Source organism: Buteo buteo, chromosome 26 (assembly GCF_964188355.1).
Source record: "Buteo buteo chromosome 26, bButBut1.hap1.1, whole genome shotgun sequence".
Classification (NCBI taxonomy): Eukaryota; Metazoa; Chordata; class Aves; order Accipitriformes; family Accipitridae; genus Buteo; species Buteo buteo.
The window spans coordinates 8021813-8045040 of NC_134196.1; the positions used below are offsets into that span (position 1 = coordinate 8021813).

General features: G+C 33.4%; 1 protein-coding gene across 2 annotated transcripts in view; it reads right to left on the minus strand.

The window, feature by feature from the left end:
* Positions 1–1272: 1272 nt before the first annotated feature.
* Positions 1273–23228, minus strand: part of LRRIQ1 (leucine rich repeats and IQ motif containing 1) — a 113258-nt gene continuing 91302 nt past the window's right edge. For both annotated transcript variants that reach the window (XM_075057711.1, XM_075057710.1), the window contains exons 25-27: positions 21724–21784; positions 16863–16983; positions 1273–1700 (exon numbers count right to left, since the gene is read on the minus strand). In XM_075057711.1, the coding sequence (XP_074913812.1) occupies positions 1561–1700; positions 16863–16983; positions 21724–21784 (322 nt within the window). In that variant the 3' untranslated portion in view covers positions 1273–1560. The remainder of the gene's footprint in view (positions 1701–16862; positions 16984–21723; positions 21785–23228) is intronic.

The following is a 23228-nucleotide window of genomic DNA, read 5'->3' on the forward strand; positions in this document are numbered from 1 at the left end:
ATTATGCAGCAGATCTGGAAATCCAGTTTAACACTTACTACATACATTGGGAAACTCACCAGATAACGTAAGCATCCAGTGATGTTTTATACCGTGCTGACAACCACAGCATTTCTATAGTCAGGCCGAGCAATCTTCACTGACCATCATTCCTCAGAAAGGTAAAGAAATCTTTTCTGAAGTAGGCTGCACTGACTTTTCAAAAGTAAAATGTAAGAAAAACAGCATGCTGATTCAAATGAGCAAGGTTATTTACTGGAGGTTTTCCATGTGATTAGCCATCTTTTAATGTGAAAATGAATGTGAGTATTCACAAAAATGGTGATAACTGCTTTCAATCCATAGTCACATGCGTATGTTAGCATAAAAAGCACCGCACAAAATAATGTCATATGTAATTGAAATACATTTTAAAACCAGCCACAACATAAGAATTTATGTTCTTTACCGACTTGAAGTTTCAAGCCCTGTTACCCTCCCCACCTCTCTCCCAGGTTGTAGGGGGTTGAGGCTTCACAATATTGGACGAAAACAGATGAGGAAATATCAAAGACAGACTTCTCTAGATCCAATTAAAAACTTTCACCTTCAAAGTGAAAAACATTAAAATATCATTAGGCTTTGGAATCAAGGAACATTTTCTGTCCTGTATGGTGATGGACAAAGCATTCATTAGAAGTAACGAGTTAGATACCCATGAATAGTTATAACAATACTTCTTCTCTTTCTTTAGATCTCCTTGCACCACAAAACTTTTACACATGGGTCTGAAGGAGTCTGGCTACATGAACAAATAAAGTTGGGTTACCAGTGTCATGTAGATGTAATGTTACATTACCCCAGAACAAAATGAGAACTTAGTAAATTTATTTTTTTCTTTAAACCTCTATGAAAATGTAAGAAGTCTTTGAAAGTATAAAAATGTACCAGGTTGCTTTATCATATTATGACCATAACTTAGGATGAAAGCTCTAGAGGACTTCTCACATTACTAAGAAAAGATAAGTGTGTCCCCACCAGTTGTAGGTTACTGTGAATTTTTGCTGCTTCAGTAAAATATTCTAAACAGACTTCTGTAAGAATGGCACTGCTGGCTGTTATAGCTCACAACACAGTGTGCAAGCATGGATTTTATTTGTGAGAAAATGAGAATTCAGTGTTTTGATATGTGACATACATCACATGAGCATGAGCCATTATTACATTTACACACCTCAACCAGTTCTTATAAGCAAGCCTAAACTTATTCACTGTACAACAGTCCTTGTAGGGTTAATCAGTTCTGCATTCTACACCACATGAATATATAAGCAATTGAAAACACAAACTATGATAACTTACTGACAGGTATAAAATAGTTTGACCAAAAAAACCACCCCAAAACCCAAACCACTGTAACCACGTATAATAAAATAAGTCAAATGCAATTAACTGAAACTGTTGGTTATTACTGGTAATAAACAAGAATCCAAAAATTCATATTCACAGGCTTAAAAAGAAACAGCTCTCCATATGCTCTCCATATTTGATTAAATCATCTAGTTAAATTATCTCCAATATTCAGCTAATATTTTTAAGCTTTTGCCTTTTTTTGCCTGCTCCCCATCCTCCGCTGAGCTGCACTGGATGGTCTCGAAATGATATCCGTTCTTTATGAGATGGACCCAAACATGATTTTTCTGGAGTAGATATATTCTTTTCTAAACAATAAACAGACATGTGAAATTAAAAACCAAACAAATACAACTCCCCAAATTTCACCGCATCATATTCTTTTCGAGATAATAATATACATTAATATGTCTAATTTGATAGTACACAACTTTTATAATTATGTATTGCTCACTGTTTTAAAAGTAATACAAGTATTTTCACAAGGTAGTACTTTTTTAAAAACAAACTCCTTATTAAAATAGACAGTAAAATTACTACACAAAATTATCTTGTTTTTAAAAGTGCCACTGTCTGTATCTTTTGAACATATTTTAAACACATACAGAGACATGCAATGCTTTTGACACAGAAACTAGTAATGTCATTCATCCTTCAAGTGGATGGAGGACTAGTTCGGACAATATGTCTAATTAACAATTGTTTTACCATATTAGACCAAATAAAAGAGAGATTTCTTTTTTTCAAAGCTCAAGAATACTTAAACTTGGATGCTGAACAGCGTCCCAGCTAAGAGCACATAGAAATAGGTGAAACAATCACTTTCCTTGTCATGCATACAGATACTTCAGTAATTTAGATAATAGTTTCTACAAAATACTTACGACAATTATTTAAATAACCAGTAGACCTGACCAAAGGTATGATATTTATTTTACACAAACCAACACTTTACAGATGGAAATATCTTTCTTAGATGTTTGTAAGGAAGAAAGCAACTATGGAAGACAACTCAAACTGCAAGAGAGTGATATGATGTTCACAGTACAGCAGTTTTTTATATACATATATATATGAGATATATATATATAAAATCAGCATGCAATCTTAGCTTATCAAATAAAAACTTTACAAATATCTTTTTGCCACCTATCAAAGGAAAAGATTACTAACTACATATTTTTAGTAAGTATTTTTGATTTTTTTAACTTTTCAGTACTTTTCAATAGCGAAATTAAATTTCTCACAAAAAATAGTCCCCCCAAATTAAAACAAAGCTTCAATCATATGACTGAGTATCATTCTATCTACTAATACATACAACATAGCTATAAATTACAAACAGTAGGAATTTCTTTGTTTTCTCATGGATGCTTTTCTGTAGTCTGCTAGATCGAAATGTCAGGAGCTTTCCCCAGCCTGCACTTCCCTTTTTTATGAAGTTTTGAATTATTGCAAATGTATCTTACTAAATAGTCCTCTCTTCTTGCAATCAAGGGCTTTCAAGACTTTTTAACATGATTGCTGTTTTCTTATGGCTCTACAGATGTAGTCAACTGGTTTTTTTCTTAAAATATATAACTTACTCTAGGTCTACCTGATAAAGGTTTAAAATACTAACGTCTTGCCTTTACAGCATTCCCAGTTTCCTTGCCTTTGGATCCTTTTATTTAACACCTGAAATGCTAGCAGATCTATCTAGTGCAGAAAGGCTTTTGTTAAAGAGCAGAGAAGAAAGTTATTTAATCAAGCAGTAAACTTTCCATAAATTCTTTTGACTGGTAACCATAATGTATTCACTGAAGGCTGAAACCCTCAAATTAGTAAATGAAGTGGTTAATTGGTGAAACTTCAAAATAAACCTAATGTGGTAATAATATTAAAAAAATTGCATTCCTTTAATTTAAAGAGATGTTTTCTGAAGTAGTAAGCATTGTTAAACAACAAAAAGATTTAAGAATGGAAGATGTTCTTTGCTAAAAAGAAAAGTGTGTGTGTGGGGAATATTTATTGCATGTTTAGGCTGGAAAAGAAGTTTTGGGCGAACTTATGCGTGAGACTGACTGTCTTGTGCATTCACCTTCAAGGCTGTATCAATGATAAAGGTAAAATAGATATACCACTTATTTATTTCTATATTTTGACAAAACAAATATCTTTATTACATTATTTTAAAAACAGAATAAATACAGATGCCAGAACAAAAGTATCAGTACTAACGTTGAAAATTAGTTTAGAAGTGATAGAGTCAATGTAGCAAATCAGGAAGTCAACCTCATCCTAACTGCCTAATCCAGATTATTTCTGGACTAAAAACCTCACTTGTTTATGAACCTGTCTGTACTGCTAAATATTATTTTCATGATGGACCTCAGGAATCTGTAAATGTAGTTTTTTCTGATTTTCCACTTATAACTATATGCAATTCATTGGAAGGGATATACTGTCCTTCCATTACTATGAAATGTATATTACTACTCCATAAAAAAAGCACAAAGACTTCTCGTCTTTGCTGCAAGAAACTTGTGAAAAGTCTTCATAAATTACTAATATATCCTTTTATTTTGGCAGAATAACAGCCACATCTGTCATAGCATGAATTCTGCTTGTCTAAACTTCAGAGTCAAAAGTTCACAAATTTAATTTTTTTTATTTTTAATTGTAACTGATTTAAACATTGTTGAGAGGCTAGTGTAGTCAAATATTTTGTGACTAAAATGTAATAACTTATTAATTTTGAGTGCATATAAGCTGTCTGACAAAACAATGTCTTCGATGTCTGTGAGAATCATAGCTCAGGATTTGTAGACCCTCAGTAACAGAGCAGGATAACTTCCTCAGCCTGAAGGTATTTTTGCAAAATGCCAGATACGCTAAAGGTGTAGACTCTCTGCTCCCTTGAATGCAGGTTTAACAAATCTGAGGCTACCCCAAAGTCTGACAGTCACAGCTCCCTTTATCTAGCCTGAAGTGCTGGTTAGATTTCCTAGGGCCTGCTTTAAACTTTACTATACAGTAGTGACCTAGACAAACTGAATTAAAGCATAGACTACTCTGTATTCTTTTTTTCCATCGTTCACACAGTTCTCAGCACTTTCAGCCAAATAAAATAAACCTTTGTAAGGAATGATCAACTAATTTAGAATGAAAAATCTACAAGACAGGTTTGTTGTAAATCACTGTAAATCAGTCCCTTTGTATGTCCCATCTTTGAAATGGGCGTAACCATGTTTGCTCTTCTGATAAAGCACTTTTGAGATCTACATAATAGTACTGAGAGATGGGTATTATTATCAACACTGCTGTTCCAGTTTTGGGTCTAACTGGAGCGATGAAAGATAGAACTGGCAGGGAGATCCAGCAGCCTATTCCCTGAAGAAGAATTCTCAAATACAGATATGAGTCAGACTGGCATATAGGCATAGTGAAGTTTGCTTACTCCTATTCATATTATACCGAATTCTCAGACATTATACTTACAGACTGCTAGTGGCTTAAATGTTAATTATGGTTGAAAAATTGTGTCATAAAGCAAAGAAACACCTCATTTACAGCGAAGGTATTAGTCAAATATAAGAAAAGTTTTTATTGCAGTTCTTTCTCCTAGAGTTTAATGCAAGAACAAACAGAAAGAAAAATGAAAATATAGGAATGGAATGCATTGCAATTATAGGACTTACCTGATTTATTAGACATGTGCCCACAAATTACTATGCTTATTTTTAATTCATGTCTTTTGCTATTTCAGTGAAAAAACTAGGTATGAACACTCTTGTGGTGAAGTAAGGGCAGCTTCGTACTTAAGTAAGCATTTAGGTACAGTCTTGCAAGAAGTAAAAATACTGCATATAAATTAAGACTAAAACTCAGTTATTTTGTTGTCAATACCTGTGTTTACAACAGGTTTTCTGATTCTACATTATTCAAACAGGCAATTTTTCCCTTTAGAAATATTCAGAAAGACAGCTCCACTACCAAATGGTTAGAATTTTGTCTAGATCGAGGGGATGAGGGAAGACAAGAGAGTCAGGTAAGGGATGACAATGCCACTTGCAATTAAGAGAGTGAACCCAGAAATGTTCCTTAAAAATATAGTCTTATTGTTCTTAAAAAAAAAAACAAGACCAAAACCAAACAAAAAACCCCATATTAAAATGAATAGGTAACTGAATCCTTATTATATATGTTTCGCTTATATCTGTTGTCTTTACTTATATTTATTGTGCTTTACTTCTCCTCCTTGGATGTAGATACATTTATACCTGCTCAGGGGAAGATGTGCAATTTTACCACTTCATGAGATTTTGTTTATTTTAAGAAAAGGCGAGAAAAAAAAAAAGGTGGGGAGGATACTTAGTTCAATGTATGGAAAAATAAAGCAAAGATTCAACAAAAAACAATGAATGATAGCAAATGAAAACATTTTGCATTTTTAAAAATGTTCTACCAAGCACACACCTGAAGTGCTGCAAGGTCAGATATTCAGGTATTATTAAAATATTCAAAATCTGCGTGAGAGCCTTCAACTGTTCTTCAGGGTGTACTTTATTTGAAAGTCTTACTTTACACCTCAATATTTTTTTGATAGAGCTTATATCTTTCTCTTACAGCATTACTAACGATGTGAACAGTTTTCACAGCAAGCTTGGATTTGCAATACCTCCATTTTTCCCTAAACTGCAATGTGTCTTGCAAACAAACAGTTCACATATCAGTATATATGAGTGAATAAAATTACTATTATCAGAACTTTTTGATAATAGGTATAATAAAAGGTGACATTTACAGTCGTATTCTGCTATAAATATAAAGAGATCTGCTAGGCATATATTTCACTAACATGCATATATACACATATAGGTATGCACATGTGTATTTGTGATTTATGAATAACTGTAAGCATGATCATAATACTTTCTTTTCATGTTATGTTCCATGAGTATATTTGTAGTGCGCCTTACTCAAAGGCAACAACAGAAAGATTCACATTGTTTCAAGATATAAGTATCTTTACTAAATAGAAATTAGAACTATTACATTGGTTTTACTCTATAAAGTACTGATATCTTTTACATCAGTAACAGCAGCAACAAGAACAACAGCAATAATAATAATAATAGTTTATTTTTTTTTACCATTACTGGTACTAGAATTAAATAGAACCTGGCAAGTGTATTATGCATAATTTAACATGATATACAGTTATTCTAATACCCACTCATGTGGGAACAAAATCTTAGCCAAGAAAAGCAGTTTAATTTCTCCTATCCCAAACTAGGCTTCAGAAGACAGGCTGTAACAGTTATTATACTGTACTTGTATTAATTGCAATATTTGAGTATATGAAGCTCCAGTATAGTCTGAGAGATTTTCAGGTGCCTGTATATATCAAATAACCATTTCTTTTGAGTATGTGCTGAAAGCTTGTCTTGGGTTAAGTTCACATGCTTCCATTTCTAAGCAGTCACTTTTGTGTTGTTTAATCTGTTTTCTGCTATTGATTTGTTCTGGTCTTTTTTGGTTAAAGTCTGGGTCTTTTAACAAATGTCAAGGTTTACATATCCTCTGTTTTGATAAGTAATGCAATATGTAAAATGCTTTGAATGAAATTCTTGGTGTCCAAGAAGAAAAGCTTTGTTAAACAGGTTATGATAGAAATTTTATGATGTATAGTAGACGTCATAGGGCATTTATCGATCCACCTAACATTGTGTGTCTGGAGATATAATTTATTTCAAAGTCCTTACCATATTGTATCACTTAAGAGCAAATACAGCATAAGAAGGCATGGAGAAAAAACTTCAACATTTTAATGAAAGTGACCAGAACAAATCTTTAGCAGTAAAGCATTTACATCAATTTAAGCTCTAGAAAGAAGCTACGTTCAGCAGGTCTGTGAAAAATGTAAATGCTACCATCTCAGAAAAGTTACTTTTTAATAATGTTACTTATGGCTATATTGAAGTCAGATCAAAATTTTTTTTTCTGGTTGCATCCTTTACATCAAAACAAAAATATACTTATTGTATTGCAATTTTACATTAACTTTTTGTATTTCACACTTATATTTGAATAGCACTGAGAAGCCTCAGGAGCATCTTATATGAAATCCCACATAATATGTAAAGATCTATCTCCTTTCCATATGGAGATTTGAAGATAAAACATACTCATGATTAATTTATATTTTTTTTGTAAGCAACTGATTAACTTTGTCTGTATATCTCTTTGACTTCAAGTTGGTAGGACTAGAGACTAATCTTAAAATTTTATAGAAACAATGAACTCAAATATCTTTGTTTATCAAACATTGATGTTGTTCTAACCAGACCATGCTGACAGTGACATACCTGAATAATCTGAACTCTAAAATGTGACTCAGTCACATGAAGGGGTTCAGATAGATAAGCATTTACAAGAATAAATTATAAACATTTATTAATTGCTATTCTACATACTTGAAATAAACAACATAATAAACATAATGCTCCAAATACGTTACTGTAAAATATAACATTTTCCTAACTACAAACAGGACTTGTAGCACCATTGGTTATTAAAGCCCAATCTTTATTTCAGGTCCTTATCTATTTCCCCAATTTTGACCATTTAGGATGAAATTTTACATAGAGAGTATCTGTCTTTGGCTGAAGTTTTCTGAAAGGTCGGACACTTCTAAGAAAATATGTGAAATATTTATGTTGCCCTTTGCAGAGGGGACTTGAAGTCCACCAAATAACAGAAACTTGCTTTTAGGATCTGTCCAAATTTGGGTCAAGTATATACAAATGGAAGTTTCTACATGGTCGGAGAAGAACTTCTTGATTTTTTTGGCTATATTCCCTAAAATACCAGTCAGCATGGAAACATGCTTTACCATGAGATTACACTGAGCTAAGCAAGACTATTCCTAAAAATAATGTTGAAGATCATGCTAGGTCAGGGAACTGAAGAGCCTGCTTGTTTCATGCTCTCTGTAGCAGATAGAGCCCAGCTACAGGAACCATGGAGAGGGGAAGAAGGAAAGCCTCTATAGGAAGGAGACTGAGAGAAGAGGCAGAGGGCTGGAACTAAAACATGAGAGAGAGATGAGACTGACTTGGAGTTAAGGTGAGAGAAACTAAGGGTAACTTGGCAATACCCTGACATAGGTGGCACAAGAGCCTCGAATGACTTGACCAATAGACTGACACTGAGAGCAGAGAGAAAACGTCAGGAAGAAAAAAGTTGTGAATTGACAAAGGGGAACTGAGTAAGAATAAAGAAGATGGATTAAGGGGCACTGGATGGGCCCTAACTCTCAGAACTTACATAATTAAAAGAAGTGAAAACACATGTGACAATAAGAAAGGATACAGAGAATAAGTACATTAAGACTGGATTCAAGAACTGCCTGAATAGTACACTAAACCAGGCCAAATTTGGAGGAGATTTCAACTAGGAGATTCATAATCTGAGAAATACTGGCAAGGAATATCTAGATACAAAAGGGAATAGAGAGAGAGAGGGAAAAGGTAATCAGACAAGGATCTGTGGAAACAAACACAAGACTCGATGGCGACTGCGGAAAGGAAGCCTAAGAGAGGATGGGAGAGGAAGCTTATGCTGGAGTAAGAAGTTGGAGGAGCAGAAAGAAGAGTTGGTCATAGTAAAAGAAAGGATTACAGAACACAAGTGTGGAAAAGTCAGCAATGAAAAAGAGACAAATTAGAAGGAAAAAACCAAGGCAAGAAAGATTGTCTTGGGGAAAAAATCTATAGACACATCTTTGCCATCCAATGCAACAACTCTGTAACAGCCCAACATTCATCACTGGGTCTTCCTGGGCACTGACTTGAGAAATATTTTTGAAGCTCCTTGACAAATAGCCCACAGCAAAGGAAAACTAAAATTGTTATTATTTACTCATACCATATGACAGAAATCCTTGTGGCGGGTCTAATGGTTCCAAGGTTCCAAGTGTGTAGCTAAGTAGTTACATGTAAGTCAATGTCTCAGAATGGATTTTCTCTTTTTTTTTTTTTTTTAACCTGGTTTCTCTTTAAAAAAAACAACGTACCCCCACTCATCACATGCTCTGAACCCTCAAACCCTAATAAAAGACTATCAGGCCTTAAAATTAAGCACTTAAAATTTAGGAAGTCCCTCTGTGTATCTGTTATACATAGTTCTTGAATTATTTTTGTAATTCAAAACACAGATGATGAAATTACATGAAATAATGTATCATTTTACTCCCTATCCTGCTAAATTTAATGAAAGCAAGTTCTATGTGCCTTTTAAAATCTGCATTTAGGTAATTTTTTAAATATGTAACCTCAAAGTGAATTAAGCAGCATCTCGTAAATTATCATTCTGTAGTCTGTTCAAAAAGATTAGGTATGTGGTGTTTGACAGTTAACTAATACATAGAGAAATACACATCCATCTCCAGAATAATTTCAAGTGGTTAGGTAAGCAGTATCTTTCAGCTGCGTTTAACAAATAGAAAAAAGTTCTGATCCTGCAGAATATGTCAAATTTGCATGCGTGAGTATTCTCATTATGCAAAATTATACACAAGTACTTCCCTGGTCCAGGTTTTCTTCTTAATCACTCTCACCACTAGTCGAATTTTTAAAACACTTGGGCATGGAAATCAGTGGAATTACACTAATGAGCCAGGCCTACATGTGTGCTTCCTTACATTTTAAGAAAATATAAGTTATTAAGATTGCATACTGCAAGAACAGGGAAATACTCAGATGTTATACCTGTGAATAGAAAAAAAAACAGTAAAAAATTGAATTTTTTTGCATAGTGTATTAGATGCATGTATCATACTGAAATCTTGCTTAGCGGCTTTCATGAAGCCAGGATTTCATCTCTTTTAACGTCATGAATTTATGTTCACTTTTGAGAGAAGTCTTCTTCTCAAGCAGATAATATTATGATAAATAGCTCTCTGCACACATAAATGGTGACACCTATACTCATTTACTTCACTTCTGAAGACAGGATTTATATCTATACTGGAAAGAAATTCATGGTACATATCTGATTTTTCCTAGTTTCCTCATTATAAACTGTTTGTTGAATTTTTAATAATGTTTCTTGAAGGACTTCTATTGTTACTCAATACAACATCTCCCCAGTTAAAGAAAAAAAAAAATCAGTGAATTTAAGAAACTGAAAGAATGAGTTAGACCTACATTGTCACCAGTTATTTTGTGAACTAATCATTCTACCTTTTGACATATCCCTTGATTTTGTCACCATACTGTAACTAGTTTGTCGTTTGCATGGCTGTGCCCGTGTATATCCATCTGTAAGAGTACTCCTGTGTTGACATGGCAGCTTCCAAATAGTTTACCCAGTTCACAAATGAGGAGGAGGCCCCTTCCCTTTCCTAACATGCTATCATCCTTTCATCACAGATACATAAACTTTATACAAGGATGGGTTATATCATGACTATTATTTCTGCAGATAGGAAGACTGATGTATATAGATTCAAAATGACATTTCTAATATAACTAACAGGTTAGTGACAGAACTGGAAAAAGCCAGAACTCTTGAACCTGCAGTCAAATACTTTCTCTCATGTGGATAAAATGTATCCTATCAGCACCATACTCAGAAAAGTAGGTTTTAGTATCTAGGTCTGCACGTGAACAAGTTCCATCGTGCTGTGTATTTTCACATATAGGCCATCAAGTAAAGTTCAGCATACTGAAAAATGTTTAAAATATAATGATGAGTATTGTACTGATTTATTCATTTCTAATACAGTGCCTTTTCTCACTGATTTTTGAAAGAAAGCATCAATGTCAGATTAAAAATTTGGATGTGACACAGTATTAAGATTATGAGCTTTATCTACCTGCACCATAAGTTTGCAGGATATGAGCGAGCTCTTCTTTGGAAGTCATTAAAGAATTTCAAATTTATATAGAGTTGTGCCACTGCTCAATTACCCCATCTCTCTGCATGGCTTTTTGCCTAGGTACCGTTCTATTCTAAGGTGTCTAAGGGTTTCCAGACTGAGGCTGTTTTGCATTCTTTCAGCTTAGAACATAGGTTTAAATAGTTTCTGTTTTCCTCTGACTGGGTAAATATATGCTATGCATTAATGTATGGTGGGTCGCAGCTCTTTTTCTGAGGCATATTTTTTTGCATTCTGGTAAGATGTACAGAGGTATCTGTGCGGGAAAAAATATTATGTTGAAAGGATGTTCAGAACAATATTCATGTTTTCTACTAGGTATCAAACCCTGGTAAATTTTAATTACTTCAGAACTGTAACTCCCTTTCTTATCCATTATATCCATATTAGATCCATTTTCTGAGCACAAAAATATTAATAGTACAGAATCATCTTGCTATCTTTTATTGGACAAAATGCTTGTCCAGTAGTATTCATGTGGTCATATAACCAGATTTGGCTTACAGAGAGACAGCCTTATTCCTAAAGTTGTGACAGCAGTTGTGATTTCTAAGGTAAACTGGGTTCAGCAATTTGCTTAAGTAATTTTGCTTTTAAGTAATTTGTACTGTAAATATCCTCTACAAATTTACAGCATTTCTACACATTTCTAAGGAAAGAGAATAGATTTTACCATTATCTTCTAGGAAGTCTGCTAAGCAGGTAAATGCTGAGAAATTGAAAGGACTACTAAATAAGTACCTCCATATTTGATCCCATGCTTCTAAGACATTTCTTACTCAGTTTCTACAATATGGCAAACTTCTAAATCAGACTGCATAAGCCAAAAAAAAAAAAAAAAAAAAAAAAAGAAGGAAAGAAAAGAAGACCACCAGAAATCTGCTCGGTAAAATATGAGTAAAGGCATAAAGAGAGAGCTTAAAAATGAGATGTTTATTGCACACAGGGAGTTTACAAATCCTAAATGAAAGACAGCAGTTATGGAACTAGAATATATAGACAACACTAATGCTAAGGAGAAAGGAGAAGGAAAGCAGGAATTATTTAAAGAAGTGAAGCTTCTGCTTAAAACAAAGTTGAAGACTTCCTAAGGACTCTCATTATCAAAGAAAGGAAGGCAAAAGAAACCAAGGTGGGGGTTCTGTCAAGAGGAAAAAGAAGAATTGAGACAAAGATGTAAAAGGGAAAGTGAAATAAAAGTTACTGTGTTTGCTTTTTTTTTTTTAATTTGAATTTGAAGTCTTCCCACTGTAAGAAAGGCATTATTAAACTTCATTAAATTAATTTCACTGACTAACAGAATGGTAAAGTTTGAATTTATCTGAGAAATGAAATTGATAACTGTTTTGTAGTGGATTATTTATGGGCTGTTTTTTAAACTAGGGGTGATTAAGGAATCACAAGATTCAGGTCCAAATTTTTTTCTTTTTTTCTTGGAAAGCAGTGTTTTACTGATATCAGAGGCTCCCTGAAAGACTAGAATTCAGGGAAGAGAAGAATTAAGAATTCTGAGCAGTATTTTAAATAACAATTAGAGGCACAGTTCCCATTGCATTCCACTTCCAAATTCTGGTGCTTCTGGAAATCCCTGTCAAAAGATTGCAGTTCACAAGACAAGAAGTACAATGAAAATAAAGTTTAAGATTTGCAGAGAAAAGAAAACCACAAAATTGTGATGGCAGGTAGACAATGTAAATATGTAGGAGACTCATCTAAAGGTCCAACACTGGTTGGCCAGACCCAGATTAGGATGATAGAATGGAGTTGATGATTGCCAGAGCCTACTCACAAACTGGACATTGGTATAAAAAAAATCATCCTGACTAGCTAGGTATAAAAAAAATAATTACTTCTTATTCTTGCAAAATATTTCTATGCCCATCTTGCAACTTAGTGCTGACTACACTACTAGTGTTCAGGAAAGTATTAAAACAAAAAATATAACCAGCAATGCACATCAATATTTATGGAGTTAATAAAAATATCAATGAGTGTAGGACCTATACTTGAATCTTGCTTAACTCTGACTAAGCCACTAACCATCATGGCTCATGTATGTGTATTACAGAGAAATTATACCTCAGGGAAAAAGAATTTTTTTCTGTTGTTTTTTACAAAAGCAAGGTTAGTTTATGTGAAACTGAAAGGCAGAAAATATAATTAGCAAAAAGTCATTCTAACACATCTACTTTTGCAATTTACTGGCACTAGGTACCACAGAGATTAAGATCTTAGCAGTGGTCAGACAAGAACAGACAAAAAAACCCCAACCAAAACCCACCTCAAGAAATAGAAAAGAAAAATTAGTTACCAGGGAGCATAAAGAAATAACTACGATTTCTGGAAGGAATATAAAGTAGTATGTTTGAGAACATAACGTATTGGCCATCAATAGAGGCAAGGTCCTAAATTAGACAGATAAGTAGTCCAACTGAACAATTGCTACTATTTCTTTAGGTTATATATTTTTTTTACTTTTATTTTTTTTTAATACTGGGTGAATTTAATGCAGTCAAGTTTCCCTTTGAACATATAACATGGAACCACATCAAATACTTCAAGTACACAAATGCTTTCCTTAAACTGAGATATACTATGTCCACAGCATTTCTTTTATTCCTTAATTAATTTTGTTTTGGCAAGGAACAGAATTAAGTTAGTTTAGGATTAATTTACTCCATCCAGCTTCTTCAGAAAAAAAAAAAAGTAAATTTGGGTGATAAAACCCTTAAAATTCTTTAACCAGGAATTCTAAGAACGTACCTTTGGAAAATAAGATCTACAAAAAGTACCTCAAAATTGGGCAGCTCCCCAAAGCATTTCTGAGAATCTTGACTTAGCCTTTCTAAAATGCCCTTTGAATTAAAGGATAATAACTTCGAAGCATTGTATGTTTTGTCTTTAGAAAACCATGATCATTCATGTACAGTCACGTCCCTGTAGTATATAAAATGCATTTTATTTCACTATCATATGTATTTGAGGTTTTTTTGAGTAAATATTCCTAAAATCATGTATCTTGCATTTTTAGACCTCACTTTGCAGCCCAGAGGATCTCAACAATTTATTGATACAATTACTGAATTACAAATTATGTATAAGAAACATATATCAAACCCCCAACTAATATCTCTGATATATACTAACATCTCTCTCAGTTGTATGGCACAGTTTGCCGAAGACTTCCTACCAATAATTAAAAAGAATTCTTAGCAACAACCAGGAGTATGGATGTTGCAAAGTGAACTTAGCAACATTTTATTCATTAAAGCTTGTCAAACCATTGAAGTTGAATTCTCCTGAAAAAAATGGTACCAGAACTTGATTTAATAATTCATTCAAATGGCAGCATGTCTAAGGCCACTGCATCTTTTCTAAGCTCTTCAGTAATACAAGTGCAGGCTAACTCAGACGAAATACACTTACTAACTCAAAACAGTTTCTAGGCTTCTGCATTAAATATTTCAGAAAGCAAAACCAGGAGAGACAATACAACAGGAAAGTATTTTATAATGAATACGTTATAAATAAAGGCAAATTTCTAATGTTTTCAGATTAAGGATACTACAGGTTTAATAATTTATTTTCGATCACTGGAAAACAGCAGTCTTTGGCAAACAGAACTAATATAATAAACATGTTCATATACTGCATATTAATTGTACAAAGATAATAGTCATGTCTGGTTTTCTATCTAATATGCATTAAAATTTAATATATCATCACTGTTTAATTTCTCAAATCCATGATGAAAAAATTTATATAGATGCATATGCAGAAATGTATATAGAAAGACCTAAGACCTGGGCCTTTTTTTCCTTAGTTCCTGAACTACTGAAAGGAGAATGAATATGTAATTGTGCTGTAGTAGATGTGTATTTTATAAAAATACATATATATTACCAGTCACTGTAAACTGTCTCTCTATTTCTCACACTTACGAGACTGCCAGTTGATTGTTTTTTCCTGCTCCTTTCCTAGGCTCTTCTTTTTGACGGTGTACTACAATGACACTGTTTTTCTTTACTGTTCCCAAGCTCCTAACATTGGCAAGTTCTACATGCCTATCTTCGTCAAAAGAGCTTATTCTCATTTATTTTTCTGGATGGAGGTATAGTGTAGGTTACAATCTAGACAGCAGTTATATATTACTATGAATGCAGTGTATACTATTTAACTCAATCATTCAAGATATGCATACATTCTATTCTGAATATATTAATATAATTATAATTTTGCCATTGACATCAGTAGCTTAGTCTTTTCTCACCTAAATTCAGGGTCTTAGCAATTAGGAATCTTATCTAATTTAAATGATGGGACTTCATCACTAGCCAATGGAGAGAAACAGGAAAATTCAGGGCACAATTCATTCTTTTTTAAGATGGCAGGCAGACAGAAAGAATCATATTCTTGTTCCACAGATACAATTAACTTAGACTAGGATGATAAATTTTATCTAATCTAATTTTAGGAATGTAAATCAAGTGAATAAGCATGGACAAATTGTACTCACTGTTATTTTTTGCCTGTGGTGGACTAATATAATGTAAATATAACTTTATTCCAAAGCCTTTACAAAGTATGTCAGAAAAGCAGACATATTAAGTATTTTTACATGTTTTCCTTGAATTTTGTTTTTCATTGAAAGTGAAAAATCAGCATATATGAGAACATAATCAAAAAAGCAAATCCAGCAATTACATATAATTTATGAAATAACCTGATTTAGTTTGTCAGAAAACATTTCAAGAAACTTCACTACTTAAACAGTTTTACGAGTATCAATAATTTTGCCAAAGTTATTTAATACGGCTTATATTTTCTGTAATGTACATTTTTGAGGTTTGGAGTTTTATTTATTTGGAAAAGACATTGTACACAAATGACAAAATATAGTATGTCATATTATTAGAAATATATTAACATTTTCTTCAGTTACATTACACAAAATAAAACATGAAACTTAAAATGCTACCATTTTAGGACTTTCAAGTATTATTTTTTCAATTTTTCAGTATAGAGAGTCTCTTGTTAATTTGTATGATATTAGAGTGGTAAAAATATAAGGCTTTAAAAGGATCCTCTCCCACTGAGCTATAGGAAGTTCAGTGGGATGCATATACTACAGCATAATCGGTAATCAACATGACAGAAATCTGTGACTTGATGAGGATATGTGTTCTAGTAGTCAGTTAACAAAACATGTGTTTTCCAAACCTCTTTTGGAAAAAAAAAATGGAGATCATTAAAAAACCCACTCTGTTTTATAATTTAGAGAAAAGAAAATCTTTTAAGAACTCGATCATCAGAAGACCTAGCATACGTCACTGGGAACTTCCCGTTAAAATCACAAGAGGAAAGTCTATTGATATTAACGACACAGTTTTTAAGCAGAACTGTAGAAAATGTATGAGAAGGTTTTAAGTAAGAAAGAAACAGAAATATAAGTAGCATGTGTTATTAGGGATTCCAAGCATGCTCAGTTCCACCTAGCATTTTAAAGTGATCTTTAAAACTGATATTGAAAAAACCCATAACTTACTTGAAGATCTTGCTGAGTGTCTGTGTGGCTGCTTATTTTTTTCTCTGTTCTCAGTCAAAGCACTTCCACTGGCCATGGAAACAAGGTCTAAATCCATGTCTTCTCTGCTTACAGGGCTTGCCTGGAAGCAGTGGGAGAGAATGTACACAATCATGAAACAAAATATAACATTTTCTGAATGCAGCTCACATTACCCCAAATAAACAAACAGGGTCTGTCAAACAACCTTCTTCAAAATGATACCACAATCCTTTATTGTTGCCTAGGCTGAACAAATGCACTATGTCAAAGCATTTTTGTAAATAAGAGCCGATCTTAAAATTGTGGTTTGTGATCTGAGTCAGTGCAACAACAAAAGAAAACATTTTAGTACAGTAATTTTGAAGAAAATCAATCTTGCAGATGGCTGATGAAACCTTAAACAGCTTAAGATCATTTACTGACCAGTCTATAATTTAAGTTATAGTTGAATGTCAGAGATGTCATATTGGATTATTTTCTGCAATATTTATGTTTTATCCAGGACACGTATCAGTTCAATCAGTCAAGGGCCCAGTAAGTAATTCAATCTTTTAGGATTTTGCTAATTAACCATAACCATCAGACAGAATTTTAATTATACTTCGGGTAAGAATATTATATTAATTATAAACTTCTAACATCCAGTGTTGGTACATTTTGGCATGACGCATGTTACCTGCACATAAATATGGCAAAATAGAAAAGAAAATCATATTTACTCAACACAAACCCCCTTTCCCTGAAATGGAAAGCTAGTCAACACCAAAGGCAGCCATCTAACAATACTGTTGACTAGATACTGAGGGCCAGTAACAACAACAGGGAAAAATCAGACACTGCGGAAGAGGGATCTACAAAATCCCCAGCGTAGAGCCAGTCGGCTGGAAGTACTGAACATAAGGACATACTTTTCTAGTCTCTGGAGCTTCAGGAGCGGAGGCCAGAAGGCAGATTAAGTCTTCCCTCTATCTGGGCTGAAAAGCCCCAAATCCTTTCAGAAGCTAGGTGTCTAACTGAGCAGAGTCCTTTTTTTTTTTATAAAAACAAACAAACAACAAAAAAAGGAAAGACTACGCTAGTGGTAATGTCCCCAAACTTTTGCATAAGATCGTAGTAGCTAGAGTGCTCGATCAGGAATCGAGAGACCGGGTCTCAACTCCTTCCTCAGGGGGTGGAAGCCTGCAGCTCCCTTTTTCTCAGGAAAATGCCGTTCCTATAAAGTTGTAGGCTATTCTGGAGGAGACGATCTCCAGACTTCCTGTTCAAACCAGTTCACTGTACCAAGAGCAGCACCGCACCAATGCAGACAGGCTTTGTAGTCCAGTCTAACTCGGAGAACTCAGATGAAATGGAGCCCTGTTTCATTTCTTTGTCTTTACCCAGTCACTGTTTAATGTAAAATTCATTAAAAAGTTCATGCATTTTCAAACCGACGACTCTAAAGATACAGAGATTTTACGCTCTTCCTTAGTGACTGCATACCCTTTGTGTCAGCACAGAAAGTTTATCCCTTGTTTTCTGATCCTTGCCTTTTCTATGTTTAATGACCATGATTTTAAAGTTTTGCTTTGCACAGGTAGCAGGCTGTATTATTGCTGTTAAGATCAGTATTTTATTTTCTCTTCCACAGCAGTGTCAAGAAACTTTGAAAACAGTTTTATCCTGCCAACTCTTTATGTTTTTGGCCTTAATATTTACAGTCGCTTTAAGCTTGTGAGAGCTCCGTATGTTCAAAATCTTTAAATAGAAAGCTTTCAGTCTTTCCTTTGTAGAAATAAAGGAATCATTGTGATGCTCAGAGAGATTCACACCAAAGGAATTGATGATTCTTATTTCTATCTAATGTGTTTCAACACACAGCAGAAGTTTTCTGATGTCCCAATTCCCAAAGACCCAGGAGGCCACAGTATTTTAAAAAACTAACCTTTCCACAGAATTATTATCCAATCCCTCCCATCAGAGAATCTGAGCCTTCATCATCTTGTAGACAACAATATTCAATGTTATATGCTAGATTTTAATAGGGCTGTCTGGCTCTCTGATGTAAAATATTAGTTATTTTCTTTCAAATAAAGAGAAGTGTTTTCACCCAATTACAGTCAGAGTAATATTTAAGGTTGTAATAATCGCTGGAGCAAACTTAATTTCAGGTTTGTAAAGAACCTGATTGAAAGCCCCCTGAAGCTAATTAAAACCTTCCCTTTGACATTTATAGCTTAGAGCCAAAAATTTGGAAGACATTTAAGATACTGGTACAATTTTTCACACAGTGCAGTATTGGACTTCCATCTGTAGCGATCACCATATTTAACTCTTCAGACTTTTCACCCTTAGTTTTACTACTACAAACCTTTTTTTTCCAATTAATTGGAAATTAGTTTCAATCAGGAGGAATCTTTGCCTTGAATACAGCTCTGCATCTGAGTATTTGTCTGTTCCTATGTGACCTTCTGAGGTAAAAAGTGCTTTTAAATTCAAGTTATATCTTAATGATTTGGAGATACTGATTAATAGTGAAGTGGTTAACCATGTAGGTTCATACAAAGATGAATCAGGAAGTATATCCTATCTATCATTCAGCAAAATCATTTTAATTTCAAGTGTCCAGTTTAAACTGTAAGTCAGCATGCCTTCCTATGCCCTTATGTAGTAGTAGTAGTAAGCAAAACCATCAAAATGATCAAGGTTAACATAATAAGGTCTTAGATTTACCACAGGTTACTACATAGGGTTTATTCCACAATAAGAAGGTTTAAGACTTTATTGTTAACATGGAACCACTGAAATACCATTTTATATCTATGAAAAAGAATGTCTTAAATTCTTGGAATGTGCACAAATATCACTTAGAAAATTATATTAATTTAGTACTTTCAGAATGCAGGCTTATGTAACACATACAAATCAAGGATCCTATTACAGACCAGGAAACTTTATGATCGAGCATATGACTAAACTACTGGAAATGCCCAGGAATGCTTTCCTCTTCTAATTATCTTTTTCTTTTTTTTTTTTTTTGTTTTGAAAATGTATATTTCCTCTTTCTTTCAGTTTACCAGAACTTTTTGATAATGATTGCAACTGTTAACTCCATTTTTGTCATGATTTTATAGCTTTTAACTGAGTTTCTGTGCAAAAGCATTAGGAGTATGTTCACATTTCAACTTTTAAAAGTTAAAAGAACCCATATAAATTTTAAAACCATAATTCTCCAGCCGTCTGTGTACAAACCACATCATTATTTCATTGCCTATGGAGTACTGCTTTCTGCATTAGAGATACATTTTATTCCTTTTTCTATTTTTTTACCTTCTATTGCATTTTTCTCTGTATTTCATTCATGTGGAACAGCTATGTAATTATGTGGCACAGGCTGTGACAATCATTGCCAGTTATGTGGGCACACCACATAATACTGTTGTGGGATTGCAGCAGTATTTTGTGGACAGAACTGCTTACTGCAAATAAGATACAACCTACCTATGTGCACATATGCCTACCGATAATTACATAATATGTAATTTAGATAACATTATTAGATTATGATTTGCTCAAATTAGAGCAGTTGCTGTTTTAGACCTAACAAATAACTATTAGTGCTGCTGCAACTAAAACCCATCACAACGGTTGCCTCGTTCAAGATTTCAGCCACTAAACTTTAGCAGGAACCTAAGAATTGGACACAACCCACGCCAGAGAAAAATCTTTGACAAAATCTGACTTAAAGAAAATAGTAATAGTAACATCTAAGTCTTAAAAGCATTTTTTCAACAGTGAATTTTAGAAGAGTTCATGGAAGCGTTTCCAAAACTTGCATATTGCATAGGTGGTGAAGCTAAGGAAGACAGAGGTTAGAAAGGGCTAAGATTGCTCAGAGTACAGAATGAGGCATATGACACATCATCTAACTGGGAAATACTTTTTATACAACATTTTACATTATATATATGAATATAAGACACTAATTCTGTATAGTTTGTAAGTTTTTGCCCCATTTTTTTAACCCCCACATGATTACAGAAACAAGAATTTGGCAATAAAATGTGAAGTGTACACATATAAAGAGAGAGAGTATTAATTGGCCTGTAGGCATCATAACACTGCTCACTATCAAAGGAACTTTTGGGCATCTCTGACACTGAATCTTTTAATTTTGTAAATCTTCAGACTGTTATATTGCTCATATTCCCCCTCCTGCCAAACTACAGGACTACCCATTCCAGAAAATACAAATTTTTAAAATGCTGCAAAGAAAAGAATGAACCATGAAAAGAGTAGAGGGCATTTTATGATGCAAAAAAATACAGAAGAGAAATTGTAGGAATAAGTCTGATTTTATACAGTTTTTAATAATGTCACCGCATTAATACACAAGTCCAACCTACTGTCTTTCAGTAAATGACACTGTGGGCATATTAGAGTGATTTAGGTATGTGGCTTACAGATTTAAGAACATTTAAACTTGTCTGATTGACAAGAATATATGTTTTCAGTCAATAATGTAATTGGTGCTGAACCATATTTAATTTTTTTTAAACATTTTTCAAAAGGTTGATTTAGAAGCTTTAAAAACACACACAGTAGCATCTGATGTCTTAAAAACAAAGCCAGTATCAGATCATGAAACTAGAACCCTATGTACACACATGGGTTCTTGTGCTCAAACATCTTCTTCTGAGCTCCATCAATGGGTGACTTGATTGCTAAATAGAGACAACATTAAAGAATTATATTCAATCAAAAAAAATCTCCTGGTTGTTTTTACACCAAGTATGCGTTTGGAAACACCATCAAGGCATAGCTGAATTCTGCAAAATCCCACAAGGAAACAAGTTCTTACCGCAAGTTGTACTCGTCTACTGTCACGTATCACAGGATCTAACTCAGGCAAAAAACGACAGCTGGGAAAAATGTAGAATAGAAATGTCAATAAATCCCACTGTACTGGGTTCACTAAAATACCTGCACAGAGTCTTTTCCTGGAAACAATCCTGTTTAAGTAGAAATGATACTATTTAAATTGATTCCATGGTTAAGATGTATCAGAGCAATTAATATTAAAATTTGTGTACTTAAGATTAAAATCAATAAATCATTAACAATTAATATTGTTTGTTCCAACGATAGAATACTAATTTAAAAATATAAATGTCAATAAATGCAACCATGCATGAATTATTGCAGGTACTGACATAAATTATAGCCAAACCAGTTTTCACATTACTTTATGTAGGAATAAAATAGTTTTCAGTTACATAAACATATCAGCGGTTCTAAACAGTCTACCAGTGATATTTCAATGGAGATCAGTGGGACTTTTGCCACATTCAGAAACGATACCATGATCTTAAAAATGTCAGTACAAATACTAGTGCATAGCACACACCTGCAGATGTAACAATAACATTTTAAAAAAATATCCTTTATAAATTTCCATGTCTTCTTACTTTCAAATATCATTACATGTTCTGTTCCAGTGTTTTCATTCAAATTAAAAGTCATGGCAGTTACCTTAAACAAACACTTGGAGTGTTTCACTATTATGGCACATGACTGACAGATAAATATTTTCTAAGGAATATATGCTGCATATATTTCCTACAGTCATTGTTACAATTTAGAAATGTGGAATATTTTTCCATACAAAACATAACAATATGCACTCCATTTCATTACAAATTAAATACATTTTTAATGAAAATAAAGTTAAAATGCTTACACTAAACCCATTGCTTGCCTACTGACACCTTGTTTGGTTTTATTAGAGGTGCTTGGCGTTGTGTCTACTAATGACTTCACTAAGATATCAATGGTTTACATTGAATTTATGACCAAAATATACTTACTATGTCTTCATGTTAGTTTAGGGAATGAGATTAACCTTTTCTTTAATTGTATTGATATTTTACCAGTTTAATAACCAAAATTAAATATAGAGGAAGCATGTTTACAACATTTTACTAAGTATACTATGAAGATGTTAAAAGTTGGGTTTATGTTTTGAAGAAAAAATATAAATATATACTACCTAGTTAAAAAGGGGGGTTTTTACTTCCTTAATCAAATCTAACAATATAGGTAATGTTACAGTTGATCTAATTACGTAAAACCATAATATATACCAATAAAGTTATAAAATATATGACGAATAAGCAGTTTTTTCTACACTCTTTACAATATAAAAACCACTGCATTGCTAACATAAAGCCATGTACATATTTATCATAAGATTCTACACTGTTTATCATTTCATTATCACCGTGGAAGAAGTATCTCTACGACTACTAAACCAATTCTAAAGAGTACCATGTTTGGGACCCGGAAATATGGTGTACTGTCTGCTAG